The 20,568-nt window shown below is 38.9% G+C and overlaps 1 protein-coding gene across 1 annotated transcript in view; it reads right to left on the bottom strand.

Annotated features, from left to right (window-relative positions):
• Positions 1-634: 634 nt before the first annotated feature.
• ca16b (carbonic anhydrase XVI b) overlaps positions 635-20,568 on the bottom strand; it is a 139,849-nt gene continuing 119,915 nt past the window's right edge. Inside the window, exons 15-29 of the mRNA XM_042507475.2 lie at positions 20,459-20,550; positions 15,686-15,782; positions 15,488-15,570; positions 14,962-15,096; positions 14,714-14,848; positions 12,921-13,093; positions 12,650-12,785; positions 11,293-11,439; positions 10,746-10,839; positions 9,557-9,633; positions 9,237-9,365; positions 8,903-9,049; positions 8,137-8,279; positions 5,896-6,031; positions 635-4,388 (exon numbers count right to left, since the gene is read on the bottom strand). Of these exons, the coding sequence (XP_042363409.2) occupies positions 4,242-4,388; positions 5,896-6,031; positions 8,137-8,279; positions 8,903-9,049; positions 9,237-9,365; positions 9,557-9,633; positions 10,746-10,839; positions 11,293-11,439; positions 12,650-12,785; positions 12,921-13,093; positions 14,714-14,848; positions 14,962-15,096; positions 15,488-15,570; positions 15,686-15,782; positions 20,459-20,550 (1,871 nt within the window). The 3' untranslated portion in view covers positions 635-4,241. The remainder of the gene's footprint in view (positions 4,389-5,895; positions 6,032-8,136; positions 8,280-8,902; positions 9,050-9,236; positions 9,366-9,556; positions 9,634-10,745; positions 10,840-11,292; positions 11,440-12,649; positions 12,786-12,920; positions 13,094-14,713; positions 14,849-14,961; positions 15,097-15,487; positions 15,571-15,685; positions 15,783-20,458; positions 20,551-20,568) is intronic.

Below are 20,568 nucleotides of genomic sequence, written 5' to 3'. Positions count from 1 at the left end.
CTATAAGATGGCATATGACAGCATCATAGGAATTCATATGACTATGGTACTGTCATATAAACACGTGATATGATGGACAAAACCATTTTATTTTTTATTTAAGTTACAAAATAGACTTCACTGCCAGCCTGGCGGAAATGCACTGACGCCAACACACTGGATCCCCGGACTGTTGAGCAAAGTCAGGAAATATCTGGTTTAAATATCAGAACAGATCTCAGAGGGGATGACTGTGGGGATTTTGCCATCAATAATCAACTTCCCACAAACGCACAATCAGTTTAAGGGCTACTACACAAACCAAATCTTTGTATGAAAATATAAACTGTTATGATCGCAAAGATTAAAGTCAAAGACTTCTTTTTTTTTAAGTAAATGTGTGCAGCCACAGTACTCAACGAGCGTAGAAGTATCAAACAGAGAGGACGCTGGCATTCATACAGAAGAAATACAGTTGCTGAAAAGAAAAGATCTGCTGCAGGGCCAAGTGATCAGCAATCTGGATTTTTCTCCAAATGTTGGAGAGTTTTCACTAAATATAGCAAACTCCCCTTTGTCAGAGAAGTAGATTTTCACAGAATAAAATCTTCATTGAGTGTGAGAATGCACAAAAATCAATCAAGAGAGCGGGATGTTGAGGGTTGAAAAGGGCTTATAATTAATAGTCACAAAATAGTGCCGAGACAGAATATCAGCCCAAATAAAATATATTTTACAGTCTGAATCTAAAACTTTGTAACTCAGATTATTTACTGGAAAGTGAGTTCCTGTGGCTTAAACAGAAACATGCTTCACTCTTGTTCAGTTCACACCTCTGACACCAATAATCTGTACTGCATTTTAAACAATTTGATTTTAAATTCTAGTTGATTAAATAGATCTCAGGACAAAACCACTTACATGTTGCAAACTGGAACCACATCTTTGGTTACAAATAAAGCATCACCCCCCCCAAAAAAGAAACAAAAGTGTCTATTAAAAAGTATTCACCTCCTTTGGATGTTTTTGTGTTCTTTTTCTTATTTACAGCTTCAAATTTCTCATTTGTTATGGATGTAATTAGATTTTTTAAAATCTTAATAAAAGAAAAAAACTCAATGGGGTCACAACTATAAACTCAGTAGAAAAAAAACCAAAACTGCTCACATATTTATCTCTTCAGCATGAGATTTAAATCAGTAATGGTGCAGCCACTTTTTCACAAGTTGTGTGTAATCAAGGTTATTTTTGCTTAAATATACCTGGATCCAACATCCATTTAGTCAACTCCCTGCTAAAAACTGCTCTATAACAAGCTTCAAACAAATCTGAGAGTTTAATGAAAAGGGGGAAGGACATAAAAACATTTCCAAGGCACTGGACATCGCTAATACGATTATAGAAATTGAAGGATGGCGAATGGCACAGCTCTAAAAAGAAGTGTGTTGAGAAGAAGGGTAAGGACACTAATGAGACTGCAAAGTGGGCTCATTAGTGGAGTGTAAACCAAACACGGCACATCTGCAGAAACGCACCCTCCTAATCACGAGGAGGACACTCCTCTGCAGCAGGCTCCATCGATGCTCATGAAGGTGGAGAGTAAAAATGCAGTGAAACATGAAGAAATTCTTGAGGACACTGCAGTTCTCTGTGAGAATGCATTATTTTCCCTAAACTAGTGATGCCAAATGTAAAGCCACAGCTGCAGGAATTACTTTAAAAACAGTTTTTATGTGCTGGAGGCAAATTTGAGTTTCCTATGACAGCAAAAGTATGACCTGTCCTACTCCCCTGCTGATTGGCTAGCAGTCGTTGACATTGTTGGTTGTTTAGGTTTAGGCAAGAGGAGAGAGTTTGGTTAGGGTAGGAATGTCCAGGCAAGCCAATTAAAGGCAGCGTAGGCAGGTTGCTATCCCGGGAAAAATAAATCTGCATCCTGGAGTGGCCAAGTTAATGTCTACGACCTCAGTTATGTTCAGAATTAGTGACAAAATGTGAAATTTTACTGTTCCCTTTGACTGGAAAATATAATATACTGTGTCCAGATCATATACTATATAAAGATGGACAGTGTGGCAGCTCACCAAAAGCTGACTGCAGGTATTAAACCAGACTCCCTCTGTAAGCAGATGGGACAAACTTAAATCAAGTAAAGTCTAATAAATGATTCCCAAAGATGTTTTTTGTCATTTTAGGTAGTTTTAATCACACTGCAGTTTGTTCAAGTGTTCATCTTTGTGATGAGCTTGGTTTTCATTTTCTAATTGATGCTATAAAAAGGGGGTCTGACGTCATGACTGACAGCTGGATGTGCTAATCCAGCTGTCACGATAAACTGAAGGTGGGATCTTGATACTCCGAAGAGCGCTACTGCACAAGCCCCCAGGAAGAGCGCCAAGATTCGAGGCAAATTTTACATAGTGGCAATTTTTACATAGTGGAAACACATGTCATGTGATGCTGGATCCAATAAGACTTTTTTTCCTTGACTAACTTTTTTACTATCGAGATTTAATCAATTCACTTCGGTAAAATTTGAAAAGTCTAAAATTGACTGATTAAAGTATTTGATCTCCATTCAAGCTAGCAGGATGCTACCTGGAGATAGCTGCTCCACTGGCGGAAGATATCAAATTGGGCATAGTGCTTCATGCTATATTGGCCCTGTGATGCAGAGGATCTGGATACTTTCATACTGTGGAAATTGAGCTTTTTTTTTGCTTCATGTGCTACTGAGCGGCTCTCGTAGGAATGAACCAGGCCCGCCTGATGTTAGCAGCTGTATTTCGCAAGTTGTCAGCCAAGTTTTCCTGGTGGCCACCTGTGGTAATGCAGCAAAAAAATCCCCTGTTGCTAAAAAAGCATTTTACCCCCTAGACCATTATTGTAAAAGACATCTGTAAAACTGCTGACAGGACACCTCGAACAGCAAACAAAGTCACTTATGACTCTTCTATTCTGAATTTTTTATCTATTTTCTGAATGTGTCAGGCGAGCAAATCCATTGGAATGAAAAGGCGCCATCTTGGCATCTGGTATTTAGTTATTATTATAAATATATGGGATATTTTAGCCTCATTTCTGAACATGGGAGGAAGTGGAGACACATTGTCCATCTCTATATACAGTCACTGTTGCAGAAGTTATTCACATTCTCACTGTAAATGCTGCCAGAAGGTTACTTGCTGTACAAGCAATTTTGGGTTTTCTATTTGAGGTTAATTTAAGTCTGTCTGTTGACATCTCTTTTTACTTTAACATGAAGTTTCTTCTATCAATCTGTCAAAAAAATCCTAATTACATCCACTGTGATTTAATGCTGTAAATCAATAAAACATAGAAGTTTGTGTGGAGTGAATACCTTTTTGTAGACATTGTGTCATTATGGATACCAATTACACGTGTTAACAGCTGAGCTTTGACAACTGAGGTTAGAGAATCTGAAAAGAAACAACAAAGAAAAAAGAGCTTTGTAGATAATTCATGACAATCTCAAAAAGCATGAGTCTACACCAAGGCTTGTGGACAAATAGGCAAAAGCACTGAAAAAAAGAAAACATTGGCTGGCTATTAAGGATATAATATATATATTACAAAACAATATAACAATATAAATCCCTGTAAAAAGCAATACATGTTCACATTAGATGTTGTAACACACTTTAACAAAATAAGCCATAAGTACATTATACAAGACAGCAGTGAAATATTTGGACAATATATGAATATTAAGCAGGTAATAGTCTCTTAACTTGAATAAAGAACTTCACCCTGGTGGAGCGGAGCCTCAAAAACAGTTCATTTGATCGAGGTGATAAAAGTGACACAATGCGTGCTGGGCTATGTTGTGATGTGTTTTTGTTTTGAGACATTTTCAGAAGTGGATCGCATTAACTCATCCTGGTCTCCATGCTTCAGGTTTGTCTCAATGCGGTCCAAAGATCCCGGTCGTGTCGTGATGCCAGGATTGAAACTGTGAAACGACTTCACTCACTGGATTTAGGCAGTAACACTGATAGTATAGTGCAAAACTGGACAGAGCTGCTTTTTCCTCACGTCAACTTAAACAGGTGCAAACGCTCAGCAGGATAACATTTAAGACGAGAAAAAAAGGAGAAAAACATAAATATCAAAAAACTTTTATCAGTATAAAAAAGTAATAAGGTTATTCATTTAATCAATAGTCTGGCAAAAAAGGCCTCAGAAAAGTTCTCGAGTTTTTTTTTTTTTTTTTTACAAATTAAGTGCCTGTGAGAACGTCTTCAGACGAGCGACTCCATGCTCTCTGCAGGGTCCGACTCGTCTGCAATCACCACCACCCCGTTAGTGTCCGTGTGCATGGGGGTCAGGCCACACTCTCTGTTACTGACCAGGCTGAGCATGGCTTTGTAAAGGTACTGGTACTGCTCCTGTGCACACAAACACAAGCACACAACAGGTTAACATTACAGATCACAGCGGGTAACACACTCACAGATCGTTCCATTTCTTTAAAAACTCCATTCACAAACACTGAGTGAAACCATTGATGGGAAAGGCGCTGCCTGTAATGATCAATCCAACTGTGCAGCTTTTTAACCTCTTTCAAGTCATTGTTTAGGTTTGATGCCCCATATTACTTTATGGTTTGGTGAGAACAAAAATTATTGATCTCCATTAGAAAGCAGTTTTTTGAAGCTTGAAAAATTGACTACCTGCTCACCACTAAATTGTCAATTTCCGTTTTTTGCCGGCCTGTGTTTATTAAAAAAAAAAACATAAAGTGCCAGCTGGCTGGAGGGAGATCACCAGAGAGCTGAACATTTTTGGTGAGGTAAATGACCATGCTAATTACTACCTACACACCGTATGCGAGTATGCCATTTCTTGTAAATATCACAATATAAAACATGTTTTATGTTTAACTCTAGAATTTGTGTCATACCTGATACACGTTTTTCTGAGACCTCCATGTCGGTCACATTAACAATACTTTCCTTAATAAAAATGTTGAATGCAATTTTGACGTCATTCTATAAAATGACCTATTGTGACCCCCAGTATAATCACAGCCTCATGAAACTTTACAGATACAGACACAAACTGCAGACCTAGGGCATTCAGAGAATGGACGTTTTCCTGATAATGTCTTCTGAGGAAAATATCAAGTCCATATTTGCCTGGAGAGGACAGAGACTTGTTTTTTACCCATCACAATGCACTAAAAGGTTAAAACGTTCCTGATTGGGAGAAAATGACACAAAACATTTTAAGTGTTCCAGTTGCAATGAAAAATGTATGTCTTTGTCTCTAAAAAGGACATTTCTATTGGTCAAATATTACAATAAAATATCGTATCACATAAGTACATGAATTTAAAATAAAATAAAATAAATAAATCATTTTCTGACTATCATTTCAAGGCTCAGGCTCTAAAGGGTTAAAAAGTAATGTCACAAATGTAGGAAGACAGTAAGAAGCATGCTCATCTATCTTTTACATGGTTATGTCTCCAGCCTGATTTCAATTGCACAGCTGATATTACACGTTTTTTTTATATGAAGTAACAGAAGTGAATATTTCATGGATTTAGTGTGTATAGAGAATTTCAATGTTACACAGTGTCACATGATGGTCGGACGTTTGATCGCCGTTAGGATACGGTGTCATTATGTTTCGCCCAGGAGCTGCTGCTGAGTCGAGGGCAACTTGGTAAAAATCTGTGTGCCTATCCAGTCCGGTCTGGTGTTTGGCTGAATATCAAACTGTTTTCCCTCCTAAATGGCAGCTGAAGTTATCGCGTGATTGGAGAAGAAGAGTAAAAGATCTAACAGCTAAAGCCCCAGATGGTTTTAAATGTTATGTTTCATGTCCCCAATGATTCAACTCTTAATCCTGAATGCCTTGTGTTTGTATTTGACATAAACATGAACTTACTATATCAGTGAAGACTCCCGGCCTCATGAGATTGATCATCTTAGCCACCTGATAGATGTCGACGACCCCCTCGCTCTCCAGCTGCTGGGACAGTGTGGTGAGGGCGCAGAGCATGCCTGCAGACACGGCTCCATACCTGTGAGGAAATGATCAAAATCAGCTCTGCTGGACAACGGATGGGGCTTTTTTTCATTAGCACTTTTAGCCGAATCGAGTCAGATCATGCTGATTTGGGATTTGTGCCAAGACGTGCCCAAGATAGACCATCTCTGGAGCCAAAAGGCACCTGACCGCTCCCAAAAAGGTTTTGGTGACATCAGAGAGGCTTCTTCATCATGATTTCATTATTCCACCCATGCTTTCAAAACATTACAAGCCAACTGGAGGAGACTGGCATCTAGAGTACGTTTGTGTGATGCAGAGAGAAAATTAAAAATCTTTGACATTACAAGAAAGTTTACACAAGTAATAACATGAGCACGGCGCACAGAATTGTGTTCAAAAGCACAAGTGTGTCATTAGTTAAAGCCACATCTTCGAATGGGCAGCTCTGTTGTATACAAAAGCAAATCCCTGCTACGCTGCGCTGTGCTGACACACCAAGTCAAACCGAGTCAAGCCAAGTCGGCAGTATGAAAAAAGTAATTAAAATAATATCCCCTGCATCCAACAAGTAACTGCTAAGGAAACATACTCAATGTATGAAATGATAAAATGTGACTACTTTTGTGCAGACTGTGAGCAATCAGCATCCCATCACATTAGCATCCCATCACATTAGCATCTGGTGTAAATAGGTGGGGAACAGAGTAGCCTGTTGCTGAGTCTGTGACAACTTCAGATGCAGCTTTAGGTAAATGAGAGCTGAAGTGTGATTGATTATCAGGACCTTCAGTGATGGGGAACATTCAATTAGCTGGTGTTTTCACCAACAGCAGCTGAGGTGCTGAAGGCACAGAGGTCTGTAGGAAAAGACGTCAGCTGGGAGCAGTTGCTGAAGTTGTTATGGTTGCCTGGTTACTGAGAGACTTCAGAGTGGTGCTTTTGTGTATCTTGGTTGTTGTCTGTAGATTCTCAATGCTGGTATGCACTGGAGGACACTCAAAGCCCAAACCATGGAGAGCACTCCACATTTAGTGGCTTGTTTTCTATCCTGCGACTGCAAACACTACAGCTAAACAAGCACAACTCAAAAGTAATTAAAAATCTCAGGATTCTGCCACTCCTGAACCCTTAAAGTGCAGATCCAGATGCAGACTTTAGACAATAAGTAAGGCCAACAACGTGTGATAAACATCAAATAAGTTACACTCCAGGGGCCAGATGCATAAAGTTTTGTAGAGATTCACGACTAAAACTGCTTACACACAGAGGCAGAGATATGAATATGCTTTCTTTGAGTCAGATTTATAGGGCTGTTACCTCATTCTGCTTTATAAATCTTAATCTTTGTAATGCTGGGCGCATGGGCACAAGCCTCATTTCCACACCCAATGTTTTACCATAAGAGGACGGAGAAACACCTTTAAACATGTGTTTGCTTATTTGCACATGTGCCCCTCCACCATTCATCATCTGTCAGTGAGAAATACAGTAAAGAAAGAGCATTTTCACCGACTGTGTTGCATTGGTGAGGTTCTCCAACAGTTCCAGAGCAGCCGTCATTATGCACGGATATTTGTATCCGTACCACTTCTTTATCATAATGCTGGAAATCACTGTCGCGGTGAAATCTCAGTCATCGTTATTATTATGTCAGAAGGATCAATGATTCATTCGTAGCGCTCATTTGGAAACTAACTACACAAAATGCCCCACATGACAAAATTAAATGATCAATAACAGGGAGATGAACGTAACTAAAAATAATGATGAAATGCATCACTCATAAATGATTTAAGATTAATTTTATAAATGTGCCTTTGATTTACATTTTGCAGAACACAATGTTAGCTGCAAATGAAGAATCAATGATTAAAACTGGGAAAACAACATTTTCCGTCTCTTACTTAAACTTATATTTAAACTTATCATATTACCTGCAGTTATCTCAGCTAAAACTGTGTGTACGCCTGCTCTGAAGAATGCATGAGGTGCACACATTCTCACCTCACATTCCTTCTTTCTAAACACCAGTTTATGCATAAGCATGTTTTTTGTGCATACACATTGTTTATGCATGCATGCAAGTAAACTGCCCTGTGCCGAAAGACAAAAACGTCGAGGTAAAGGCAAACTTACTCATCGTGCACAATGGTGGGGCCATCTCGAGTCATGGCCTCCTCCTTGATAACGCTGATGAGCTCAAAGGTGCTGCTGAGAGGAGCGTCGGGGTTGGGCCATTTAGGGCACTGAAAATGTCTCACCTCTAGAACGTAGTCGTCCTGTCAACACACAACAGAGGAGCATCACTACGGGCACACAACACGGTGACAGAGATAGATGATGGAAAGATATGTAGGTAGATAGATTAACAAATAGATAGACATTTATTTCATACATGTAAAACAAGAAAAAAGATAAAACATTAAGAAACATTAAATAAAATAGCAAAAACAGATATAGATGATAACCTTAACACAAACAAAATTCTAAAAAAAGATTCTAATAAATGATAAGAAATGAAATCTTACATGACTGAAAAGGATGAGGAGGAAGTATAAACCTATTATTTCCTACCCTTTCTAAGCTATTTATAAGTCAGTCAATTTGTTACTTTATTTCTAACAAATATACATGGCATACATCTGACATATACATGCCTTGATGTCGTTATGTACATTTGTCTTAAACGTTAACAATAACAGAAGTAAACATTTTTCTCCATAGTTATCTATATGGCGATCGGTTGAGAATCCTGCCTGGCCCCTTAAGGGGAAATCCACAGTGGAAAACAAAATGGAAAAAAAGACTTGATACCTTAAGTAAGTCAAGAAGACTTCAGCCAAATCATGCAGTGGAAATGAGGCATAGGTATGGTATATGAGACGAGCAGAGCTGCGGGTACCTGTGTGGCCTCCAGGATGAAGTCGTGGATGATGATCTGCTCCTCATTGGAGAGGCACAGTCTGTCCTTACTGATGAGTGTGACAGTGAAGGCGATACAGTTCATGGCCTCCTCCCGACTCGGCCAGTAAACAAATTCATCCTCAGCCTGCAGAGAAGCAGCGGTGAGTCAACAAGGTATATTTCGGTCACCTTTGGTTTGGCTGTTATTATGCTTTCTATCTGTATGCAGACTAGATTACAATTTTGCCCTAAGAGACACTGTAGCTCTAAATGGCAAATAAAAAAACAACAGAAACACCACATTATCATTATTACGCTTTAGGGTAACTTACCAAACCCTGGTTGTCTGGCAACATGACAATAATTTGAGCATTATGGTCCCAAATCATCCTCCAGAAGTCTGTGGTGGTGTGGGGTAAAGGGTGCTGGGTAACGATGAACTCATTACTCCTGAAGTAACCCTGAGGTGACAGATGTGAGCTGTTAGCCTTTGTGAAGCTCAGAGCGCTCACACTGATGGATGACTGTGAAAGCTGACAGACTGCTCATCATTTTAAAAGAAATTGTCATCAATAACTGTCAGACCCATCAATAAACATCTTCAAAACAACACAGCGAGCAAGGATAAAGAAGGCAGACTATCACACTGTACCATTACGTAGGACGCGTTAATGTAATCTGTTCCTTTCATTCCAGGCAGAGTGGTGAGTCCGACCCTTGCTCGCTCCGCTGTGGAGAGGGAGAGGGAGGGGGAGAAAAAAGCCCAACAATTTAAATCACAAATCCAGGCCTCTATAATATTGCACTGGATAATGCACACGTTCATTACCAGTCCTCGCTGTTGCTATAGAAACAACGTCCTTTTCCTGTCAGGGTGTAGAGAATGCATAGAAAGATTAACTTATAGGATTATGGAAATAGATTCTAATTCGGGAACACAAATTGTCTTTCATAGATCACAGGCTGAAAAATAGGAAAATGTAGATTACCATATTAGGACTGTTATTTTCATCTATTTAAAAAAGGAAAAGTAATTAACACAGAACCCTTTTTACGCGTAAAAATGCTTTTAATAGTGTCCAAATATAATGATATCCTTCAAATTTAAACACACTGTTGTCTGACTCTTTTAAAGACAGAAACCCCTTTAAAGGGACAATTCAAATTATTTATAAGTGGGTTTATATGAGGTACTTATCCATAGTCATGTGATTGTGAAATTTCAAGACTTTTCCAGGTTTTCTATGACCATTGGAACCCTTGATATTGTTGATGTTGAAGTGTAAGCAATGTTGAAAAAAACGTCACTGTTTTACCTTATCAGTGATTTCCAATGAGAAAATGAAGCAGTTTTATCACTCTGGAGAAAAACAATGATTTAACATTGCTGAACACTAGTCAAAAGCTGCTTCAGTCAATTATTTTGTTTGTGTCCTTGTGTGACTTTGGATTTACCAAAGTCAAACAAAACTAACCGATTAAAGCAGCAGTAGACCAACAACTCCAGTGTACAAGCAGCTACTGTTACTGTTTTCTTCATCGGAGTCTGCTGGCTTTGACGAGAGCATAGATGGAGAACTGAAGCCGTTAACGGCTTTCCCTGACTTTTTGTTTTTTTAAATCTGGGACTTTAGTGACTGGCTCAAATATGGTATGTTGCTGACGCCCATTCACAGCAGTACATTGCTCACATAACTGAATCCAAACTATCCTTTTAACTTTCTAGGTAAACATACTATAGCCAGCCTTTTAGACACCCTTGACTGCAGCAGCTCCAAGTGTTCAACATGACCTCAGCTCCATTGCCTGTGTGTTGTGGTAAAAACAGATAAGATACTCACAGGGAACCACTGAGGAATTGCGGTTCTTCTCCTTGTTGCACTCTTTGTGGGCACTAAAACACTCTGCAAAGCGCGCGTTGCACTGAGTCAACAGCTGGAGAGACAGAAAGAAAAGACCACAAGATCAGAAAATCTGATCTTAGTCCTGAGAGTCACCACACATTAAAATAAAACATAGGATACATTGTTGTTTAACAGCCAAGATTAACGGTGAGTCTTTCACATTAGTAACGAGCATGTGAAGCTCGGGAGGAAGTGACATTATGAACGAGCAATTAGTTCCCCTCTCCTGATGTTGACGGAGCAGGAGCTTGATGAAACATTCATCAAGCTTTGCATAAGGCAGCAGGGGTGACAGACATGACTTTATTACAGCCAACATCAGAGACGTTTTCAATCTATTCCCGTCTGGAACTGGAAAGCCACCGTGTGCATTGCTAACAAGCTTCTGATCCGAAAGGCAACCTCGATTTCAGCTGGTGGTGTCGCTGCAGACGGTGACAGCTCGTCTAAACGGACCAGTCAGACTCCCAGAAGGTTTACTCACCCTGAACTGCTTCTCCAGCAGCGTGCGGCCTGTCGAGTTGGGCGTGAGGATGCTGTTGACATAACTGTGCAGCTGCCAGGCGGGCACCTCTGTCTCTCTGCTCATGATGGCCTCCATCAGAGCATCGTGGATAAAAACGTACTGCTCCTGAAGGGAAGACCAAAAGGGTTCAAAATTAGATTATGAAATACATGGTTACATGAATAAACACAGACAAATGAAAAAATATAACCCTGAAAAATATCATAACCCTGTAGGGAAAAAAAACATGAAACATTTAAAACTCACTTCGATTTCATCCATCATTTTAATATAATTTTTATGTGTATTATTCCAGCAGTTGTTCACTGAGCAGAAGCAGTTTTGTAATTTGATGTTTTCTTATTCAGGTAAAGCAGCAGCCAATCACAGCCAGTCATCTTATTTATTTGTGACAGACAGACAAAGACTATGATGACACGGGGTGCTGGGAAATGAAATGGAAGTTGTGAAACAAAAACAGACATTGAAAAAAGGAATTGAAATAAAAATGGCATGTAAACAGTGGCAGGACAATTACTCAGATCTTTACAGATGTAAATGTAGCAATAGCAAAGTGTAGAAATACTTTGCAAGACTTTGCAAGTCTTGCATTGACTATTTTATTCCACAAAAGTACATCAAGGTTTAATATATACTTAAAGTACCAAAAGCAACATCTCAAGAAGGAGAGTTGATACAACTCATGGAAATTTAAATTTAAGAACTTTTTAATGGCACTCAAAATTGAATTTAAGACAAATTTTACAATAAGAAAAACTGAAGGAAAAAAAAGCATGGTGAGGCTAGTTTTAAGTACTTTATAAACTGTGAAAAAAGTAATCAGAATTAATCTGATTATATTTTTTATTCATGATTTAAATCAGCAAAATAACAAGTAACTAAAGCCTTCACATTTTTATGATTTATTGCAATTTCAACAACCATTTGTGAATTAGGTTGAAACTTTAGCTAATTGTCACTTAATAGAAGAGAAAACCTAAAACGAGCCAACAAAACACGACATCACAGTTACAGAAAGTTCTGTACGGACAGACGTGACAGTGAGGGTAGGAACATCTCACTCCTACATCAGTTATAGGACAAAAATACAAAAATGTGGACTGAGGACAGCGAGTACGGACGTTCATTTGTATTGCTGTGAGCATATAATGGTTTGAACTTTGCGTACAATAAAATTGCAGCATGTGCAACCCTAACCTGACCCTAGAATATCAGCTGAATAGCTTTCATAGCTCCCTATCAATATTTTATTACAAATGACCTTTTTAATATAAAAGAGGTTTTCTAATACAAGGGACAATTTTGGGTTTCTTACCTCAGTCTGAACTAGGTAGTTGCGTTGTGTGCGGATATGTTTGAGAAAATCCAGGACGCTGACTGTGCTTTTGTCCTTGATCTGTTGTAGCATGCTGTCAATGACAATGTACGTTCCTGTGCGGCCAACCCCTGCACTGAGGAGCAGAGCACAAAGCAATATGAGCATAATGGCAGGCCCATAGAGGGAGCTGTTAACCCAGTCAACAAATACGAGACTCCAGCAGTCATGAGTAACATTCAGCCCAGCAGCTCGGTGATAAGTGTCGTACCTGCAGTGCACCAGGACGGGGCCCGTGTCTGCAGCGCGAGCCGCTGATGAGCGGTTGATGAAGGTGAGGACGGGGAGGGTGTACTCTGGTACTCCCATGTCAGGCCACTGAGTGTAGTGATATTGAACCACGATGCGCTCGTTTAGCTTCCCCTTTGGGTTCCCCTTTTGACCCTGGAACACGAAAGCAGAGTTGTGACCCTGGTGAGAATACAATGCACGCTCTTCATTCACTGTGCATGGACGACTTATCAGGGTTCTTACAGCTTAAGGCGAGATAGATTTAAGACTTTTTGAATGCCACTCGGAACAAGGACCAATTTTGTAATGACCAGAATTGAGGGTCATTTTAAATTTTAAAAACATCACTTTTTTATCCAGTGAAAAGTGAGATTATCCACATCAAATGTTGAAAAACAACCCTTTCAGGAGAGGAAAAAAAGGAAGACTATGAGTGTATTATGTTATCATAAAAGCATCTACTTAGTTTACCAACAGAAGTGTGAAATATCTGGCATTTCTTTCATGTTTTCTGGACGATTTTGTGTTTCATAGTCTGCATGTGAGATTCCAATGCTTGTATTCACATTATGACGAGTAAAGATTTCACCATAAATTGCCTACCATTCGCCAAACACAGAGACTGCGTGATAATATTTGTCCCACTGAATCAACATCTTGGGGATTTAGGGCCATACTTATTTTTTTTTTTGTTTTGTTCTCTTTGCAACTCATTTCTCCCTCTTTCCTGGTCAACATTGTGAAGGCTGTGTTGGCAATTATAAATGAAAGTTTTGACGGCATTTAGGTTGCAGAAGGCTAATCTCTCTGCGCAGCATGGAGACCCATTTACAAAAGGAGCGACCTCAAATCGATCAGAGGAGCGAAATGGATGACGTGACAATGTAAGGCAGAACCAGTTCTGCTTGTTTATCTCATATTTAAAAAAAAAAAAAAAAGAAAAGCAAAAAGCAGGTTAACAGTGGACATCAACGCTGTGATGTGCTGTGTAGAGCTTCTGTGTTGTGTAGAGTGGAGTCACAAATGACTGTGTGGTTCATATTCAGGGGATTAGGTCTATAAATTTGAGTAAAATACAGACTTCAGGGGCAATGTCTAATTAACATGAGTCCTCTGGTAATACTTGCCCTGAACAAATAGGGCCATATACAGAGATTAGCTGTGCAAAATATCTCAGTTTGTGTAACTGCAAATATGTAACTGTTGTGTAGTTTAATTAACTGAAAAAAAAAGTCTAATTTAAAATCTGTTTTTCAAGAGCGACATGGCCAAAAGCACATTAATAAAACAATAAATACAAGCAAACCAGTATAACTGTCACACATTACAAAGAGCGAGCACAACTTCCAGTAAAAATGCACCAAAAAAAACGATCAAATACATTAATATATGCGACTTTTGATGTCAGTGAGAATAAGAAAGTACCTAAACTGTACGTAAGTACAGTTCTTGAGTAAATGTGCTTAGTTGCATTCCACCACTGTTTAACACCAATTAACACACAAAAACCTCAATTAATGACAGCATCTTTTACACATTTTTTTAATGGTGCCCCTTCCTTAAGTAGGTCACTAGTTTGAATCTGACTGTTTTTGCCTTCATTAAAGCACTCTTAGACAAATCAGGATTTGTGATACTGGACTTATAAATAACACTGAACTGAACTGAAACTTAGTAAGAGAATTACAAACAGCTGGTGCAACCTGATCCAGATTTAAAGATTGAAATCTCATTCAAACAAAACAGAGTAAAATGAGTCTGACTCTTAGTTACCTTTTTCACTTTAGTGTTCCTTATAAGGAAACGCCGCAGTGTGTAGCAGGCGTGCACTTTGGTGCTTTTCAGCGTCACCACAATGTTTCCGTACTGCTCGCTGTTCTCTGTTGGCCAGTACTGGTCACATTTCCTCTGAAGGATGCAACAGACACAACAAAGGAGTTACCATGTCTGCAATACAGTTAACGTCATGAGTGATTTGTTTTGTAATTTTACTTCTGCAAATGAAATTAAAGAGAACCTACTCTCCCCTTCTCCACCAGGTTGGTGATCATGACGATGATTCCCGTGTTCTGCTCCCACACCATCCTCCAAAAGTCCTCAAATGTGGACTTGAGAGGCCCCTGAGCAGCTATGTAAGCTCTGGGCCGGTTGTAACCCTGAAACAGGAGAGTGGTGGAATATATTTACTGGTAAAATGCAATCAATATTGTACAAATTACCCACAACCCCTGATGTAGCTGATATGACTGGTTTACTGACACAAGACATTGGTAGGTCATGAAATCCACTCCTTCAGCTGACAGAAATTGCAAATATTTATACATTAATCAATACTCTTAAAAATAGATGCCCCATTTTTATTGCTCTCTGTCGGTGTTGTGATCTTGATACCTCAATCAATATTTTAAATAAAGATCTCAGCATTTAGCACTGTGCAGAATACAACACAGGACCATGTAGGTGGATTTCACAACATTTCTAACAAGGAGAGGCAACCAAACTAGCATCTGCATTAAGAAAACTAGTCAAGTGGTTTGTAAAACTCACATCCACGTAGTTGGCATTGATATAATCCGAATGTTTGGCATCTTTCCCCGCCAGAGCTCGTAGTTTCACCCTGCTGTGGTCATCTAGGGAAGGCATTGATATATTTCAGTGGATTATTAAATGGATGAAAACACGTTATAAAACATTATTGGATTGCGCAGCAGTCGACATCATAATCAGATTTCACAGCTGACTCACAGGCCACAATGTTGATGTATCTGTTCTTGTGCTTGTTTTCTGGATGATTGGAGTGTTCTGCAGTGATTTTCAGGTCTGCTGTGGAGCGTTGGACCTCCTGGAGAGAGGAAAAATAGACAGAGATGGATTTTATTAAACAAGGAGAAGATGTAACAGTATTACACACTCTAACTGTTGCAGTGCGTTTTTATTTTTTTTATAATTTAAGATTTTATTTGTTTCAATGCAATCATGCAAACAGTGTCATTATCTATATGTATACAACCTCAGGAGGTCTGTAAAAAAAAGCACGTTTTTATAATAGACACTTAACATTTCCTTTTCTTTCTTTTTTTAAAAAATACATTCCAAAGAGGCAGACAAGAACATAGATAAGGCAGATTAAAGTTAATATACAATACAAGTCTCCGAGGTCTGACATACTGTATCCACTTCTCCCAAAGGCGTACAAAAATGTGCATCTTTAGGTGTAAAGAAAAAGTAACCTTTTCCATTATGTAAATCACATCTATCCAGTTATCTATGGTAGGACCCTCACACATCATCCATTTTCTGGTCAACGCCTTCTTCCCTGCTGCCAGCAAGATACCCATTAAGCATTTGCCAATACCTTTTATTTCGGGGGGGATATAGCCTAAATACATCCTTCTGAAAACTAACGGTATTTGTATATTAAATATGATTGTATTGCCGTATGTATTTCTCTCAAGTAAGTTTAAATCTTTTGGCACTTCCAAAATATATGGTAATGGTTTGAAGATTGACAGCTGCATTTCCTCCAGCACTGAGAACTGCCATTGTCATAGTGTGCTGTCATACGAGGGGTAATAAAATATCGAGCCACATTTTTCCAGCAGGACTCTTTCCATGCATGGGATCTAGTGCTTTTCCATTGAAATACACAGATATCTGTTATTGTCAAATCGCCTTCCTTCCCCCATCTGCCCTTTATATATTTTGTCGAATTGGCTTTCAGACTGTCGAGACACTGAGAGATTTGAGAGATGACCCCTCTTTAAATGCCTGATTTATATGCAGTTATGAATAGCTGGATGAAGGGTCTACCGGATTCTCCGGCATTTTTCTTTTTGACTTTTTGGTTGCAGTAATTCCTTAATTGGAGGTATCTATAAAAATCTTCCTTTTATAGTGAAAAAGACATAAACTGATCTGTCTGTAGAAAGCCAGATATGGATGTTATGCTTTTTTTGATCCAAAGTTTAAATCTGTCATCCAACCTATTTGGTGTGAAATCCGAATGTCAATGGCATGTCACCTGTATTGGCAGATATTGGCTTTAAAATGAAATATCCTAACTGGCCAACATGTTGATTTTTGCCAATATCATAATCCAATATTTTTTTCTTTTAACTGACAAAGTGAACATGTACAAAACATTAGCCCTAAGCATATAACATACACTGAAAAGCACTGTATTTTATATCTCCATCTGCTGGTGAGCAATCACAGTAAGAGTATGCACAATATGATGTTAATTCCACCACAGAAGAGATTTGATGATCTCTAAAATTAGACAGGATATATATTGATATCTGTTATTGGCCAAATTAGTTTTTATATATCTACAAAGAATCCAATATTGTGCATCCCTTGTAGTAATTAAATAAAATTTAAAGATATGGTATGCAGGAATATACTAATAAAAAACAATGCATTGCTCATACAGAAGTAATTCCTCTCAATCATTACTTAAAACCTACTCTTAATGTTTGTGTGTATTGCTCTGCAGAGACTCTGACAAAGCTTAATTGGCTCCTTAATGCATCATAAAACACAGTTCATATAAACTCTATAGAAACAAAATAAATCTCACACAAACTTTCTTGGTTAGTCTTTCAAGTAACAGAGCAAGAAAGTCAACTGATCCAAAAATCACCAGCTTTAGTTTGGTGAAAATAAAACCTTATTTCACCAAATCACATGTAAAACAAACAACATGATATTATACCCCACAGTCTCTCTCTAGTGTTGCTGGCCACTGGCTGTTTACAATCTTGTAACTTATACCTCCACCAGCAGTAGGTGTTGCTGTGTGTTCAGCTCAGTTGCCCGTTCCACCAATTAAGACCAGAGATTGACCTCTGGTGATGCGTGCTGTGCACTACATATGTATAATGACTTTAATAAAAATAGGAGTGACTGTTTTATAGATGTTCGAACAGACTTTTGTAGCTGCACTCGAAAATCTTAACAGAGGCTTCAAATGTGAAAAAAGACATTCAGTACAGCCCTGGTTTCCTATATTTTTTATGAGTCTTGACAGGGAAACTTTTCTTTCTTTTCTTCAAACTTGCCCACTGCATAAGGAGCTCAGGATAAGCTGCAAAGCAGAACCTCTGGCAGGGATTCAGTGTCTCGGTCAAGGACACTTCAGAAGAACAGATGCTTGCTGCCACTGGGGCTTGAACTCAGGCCTCCAGCAGGACAGCCTTCATCTCCTAGTCCTCACCACAGCACACTGCACCCACCCACCTCCAAAATACAACAATCATTTCCAACACAGCTTCATCGTGATGCATTTGAATTTTATCCACACGAGCTTCACATCAAATGACCCCAATTAGAAGGAATCCTCTGGGGGCAAAGCTTTTGCCTCGTTTCTTAACCTGGTTACACAGAGACTGTTTTCATCCAGTCGACCAGCAGACAGACCTTCTCTAATTAACCTCCATCTCTCTTGATCCTTCCCTCCGTCTTTCTCTCAACCATCTGTTCAAAAGTAGCAACCCTGCACATGAACACATGCACAAAGTAATCTCTAACCACTGTTCAAACCCAGGCACACTTAAAGACAACATGTGCACAGTGGAAGGGAGATTAACTGTGCTCAGTCTCCTAGCACTGCATCTTGCTGAAATCTAAATAAAAAGTACCTCTATGATTTCTGCAATCTTATGGTGCTTTCACATCTATTTGGTTTGGTTAAAGCAAACTTGTGCACTTGCCCATTTGGTTTGGTTCATAAAGGCTGGCATGAAAGCTGTAACTGGAACTTGGTGCAGACCATAGAAATTATATTTGAGAAAAACGTATTTGATATGTGTTTTGGTTTGGCCCATGTCCCATCTGTTAACATGAAGGCAGTGAGGTTTATGACCTGTATTGCAGCCAACCATCGATAAGTTGTGGTTTCACAGCTGTCTTCCCATCCATTTGTATATTCAGTCCATGATGAGGAACAAACAAGAAGAGCAATACTCTTGTTCCATTACCACTTCTGTCTAGTCCAGTGGTGGAAAGAAGTACTCAGATCCTTTATTTAGATCCTTTAGATAATTTACTTAAGTTAAGTACTGGTATCACACTGTAAAAACACTTTATTACAAGTAAATGTCCTACACTGAAAATATTATCTAAAATAGACTTAAATGTTGCAATTAAATTTCAATCGCCTGACTAATCAACTAATCATTGCAGCTGTACTTGTATAAACTGTTAAGTTATTTAATTTATTACAAAACATTTTATGAAGTGTTCAGATAAATGTAGTGAATTAATAAGCACAATATTTCCCTCTAAAATGTAGTGCAGTAAAGTATAAAGTGACATGAAAAGAAAATATTTAGGTTGTATTTGAGTATCGTACTTGAGTAAATGTATTTAGTTACATTCCACCACAGGCCAAGTCAAACCATGCAGCAGTGATTTGTCTTTCCATCACCACTTAAGACATGCGACACCCACAGCACTGTACCAGAGATGGACCATCTCTGGAGGAGGGCCGGGGGGACTTCGATTGTGAAGAATAGAAAAGGAAATGTGTTTATCACCAAATTAACAGAAATTAGTTAGTGGCTTTTCTTCAATAAGCAACAAGTCTACTAATTCTGCAGGGAGGAAAGTAAAAGCAGAAACAGCCTTGTTAGGTGTTAGATGAAGAGCAGCAGACAGCAAGGTCTTACTGCACCTCTGCAAACATCTCACATTCAACAGGTAATCTTCTTTTACCTGCCGTGCTGTGATGGAAAAACATCCACAGCAAAAATAACGAGGGACCTTTAACCCTTCTGCTTCTAAACATTATCACTCAAGACAAGTTGTCATCAGTTAAAGACACACTCTAAGGCGAGTAGCCCTGGTGTAATGGAGATACAAATCCCTGCTGCACTGGGCTGACGTGCCAAATCAAACCAATCCAAGCCAAGCCAGCACGAGTGAGGAAAAAGAGTACGAGCCCACCTGAAAAGATGGGCTTGCATCGACTGTGGCAAGGCTTGTTCGCGGCAAATCAGGACAACCACTGGATTTTATGAGAGCAGTCATTATAGATTATTCAAAAGCTCAACTACTTATAAATTAATCTGCTGATCTTAAACTGTCAAAAAAGCAATCCAGATGGTATGAATCCGGTGAAATGCACGACATGTAACAACCAACAACAATATTTATGACAATCTTCATCATCAATTATTCCTTTATGAGCTCTTTGAGACACCAGAGAACATAAATAAATATGTGAGGCGCAGTAAAGTGCCACATGACTTGCTAAACTGCTGATGATGCAGGATGACAATTGCCAAAACTGTCTAATCAACGTGTTACCTGTCGGACCATATAATGACTTCATGTTTACACCTCTTTGTTAGTTTGTAATAAACAGAGCAGAACCAAAAGGCAGCAAAGTACCTGTTTTCTTCTCCTTCGTACAGACAAACCGAACACAGCTCAGATGTAAAAGCAAAATTAGTTATAAACCAAAGGTTAACAAGGCTTCTAAATGAATCAGCGTTGAAGTGACATTGAGAAGCGTACCTCAAACTCCTCAGAGAAACCCTGCAGGTTGTTCTTGTAGAGCTCCATGATGTGTTTAATGAACTGCTTAACAGGGATGGCCTCCATGTCATCTGCAGGACAAACAGAAC

Source organism: Plectropomus leopardus, chromosome 2 (genome assembly GCF_026936395.1).
Source record: "Plectropomus leopardus strain MGB_pleo_1.0 chromosome 2, ASM2693639v1, whole genome shotgun sequence".
Lineage (NCBI taxonomy): Eukaryota > Metazoa > Chordata > Actinopteri > Perciformes > Serranidae > Plectropomus > Plectropomus leopardus.
Note: the sequence above shows the minus strand (reverse complement) of the source record. Positions and strands in the feature narration are given on the sequence as shown.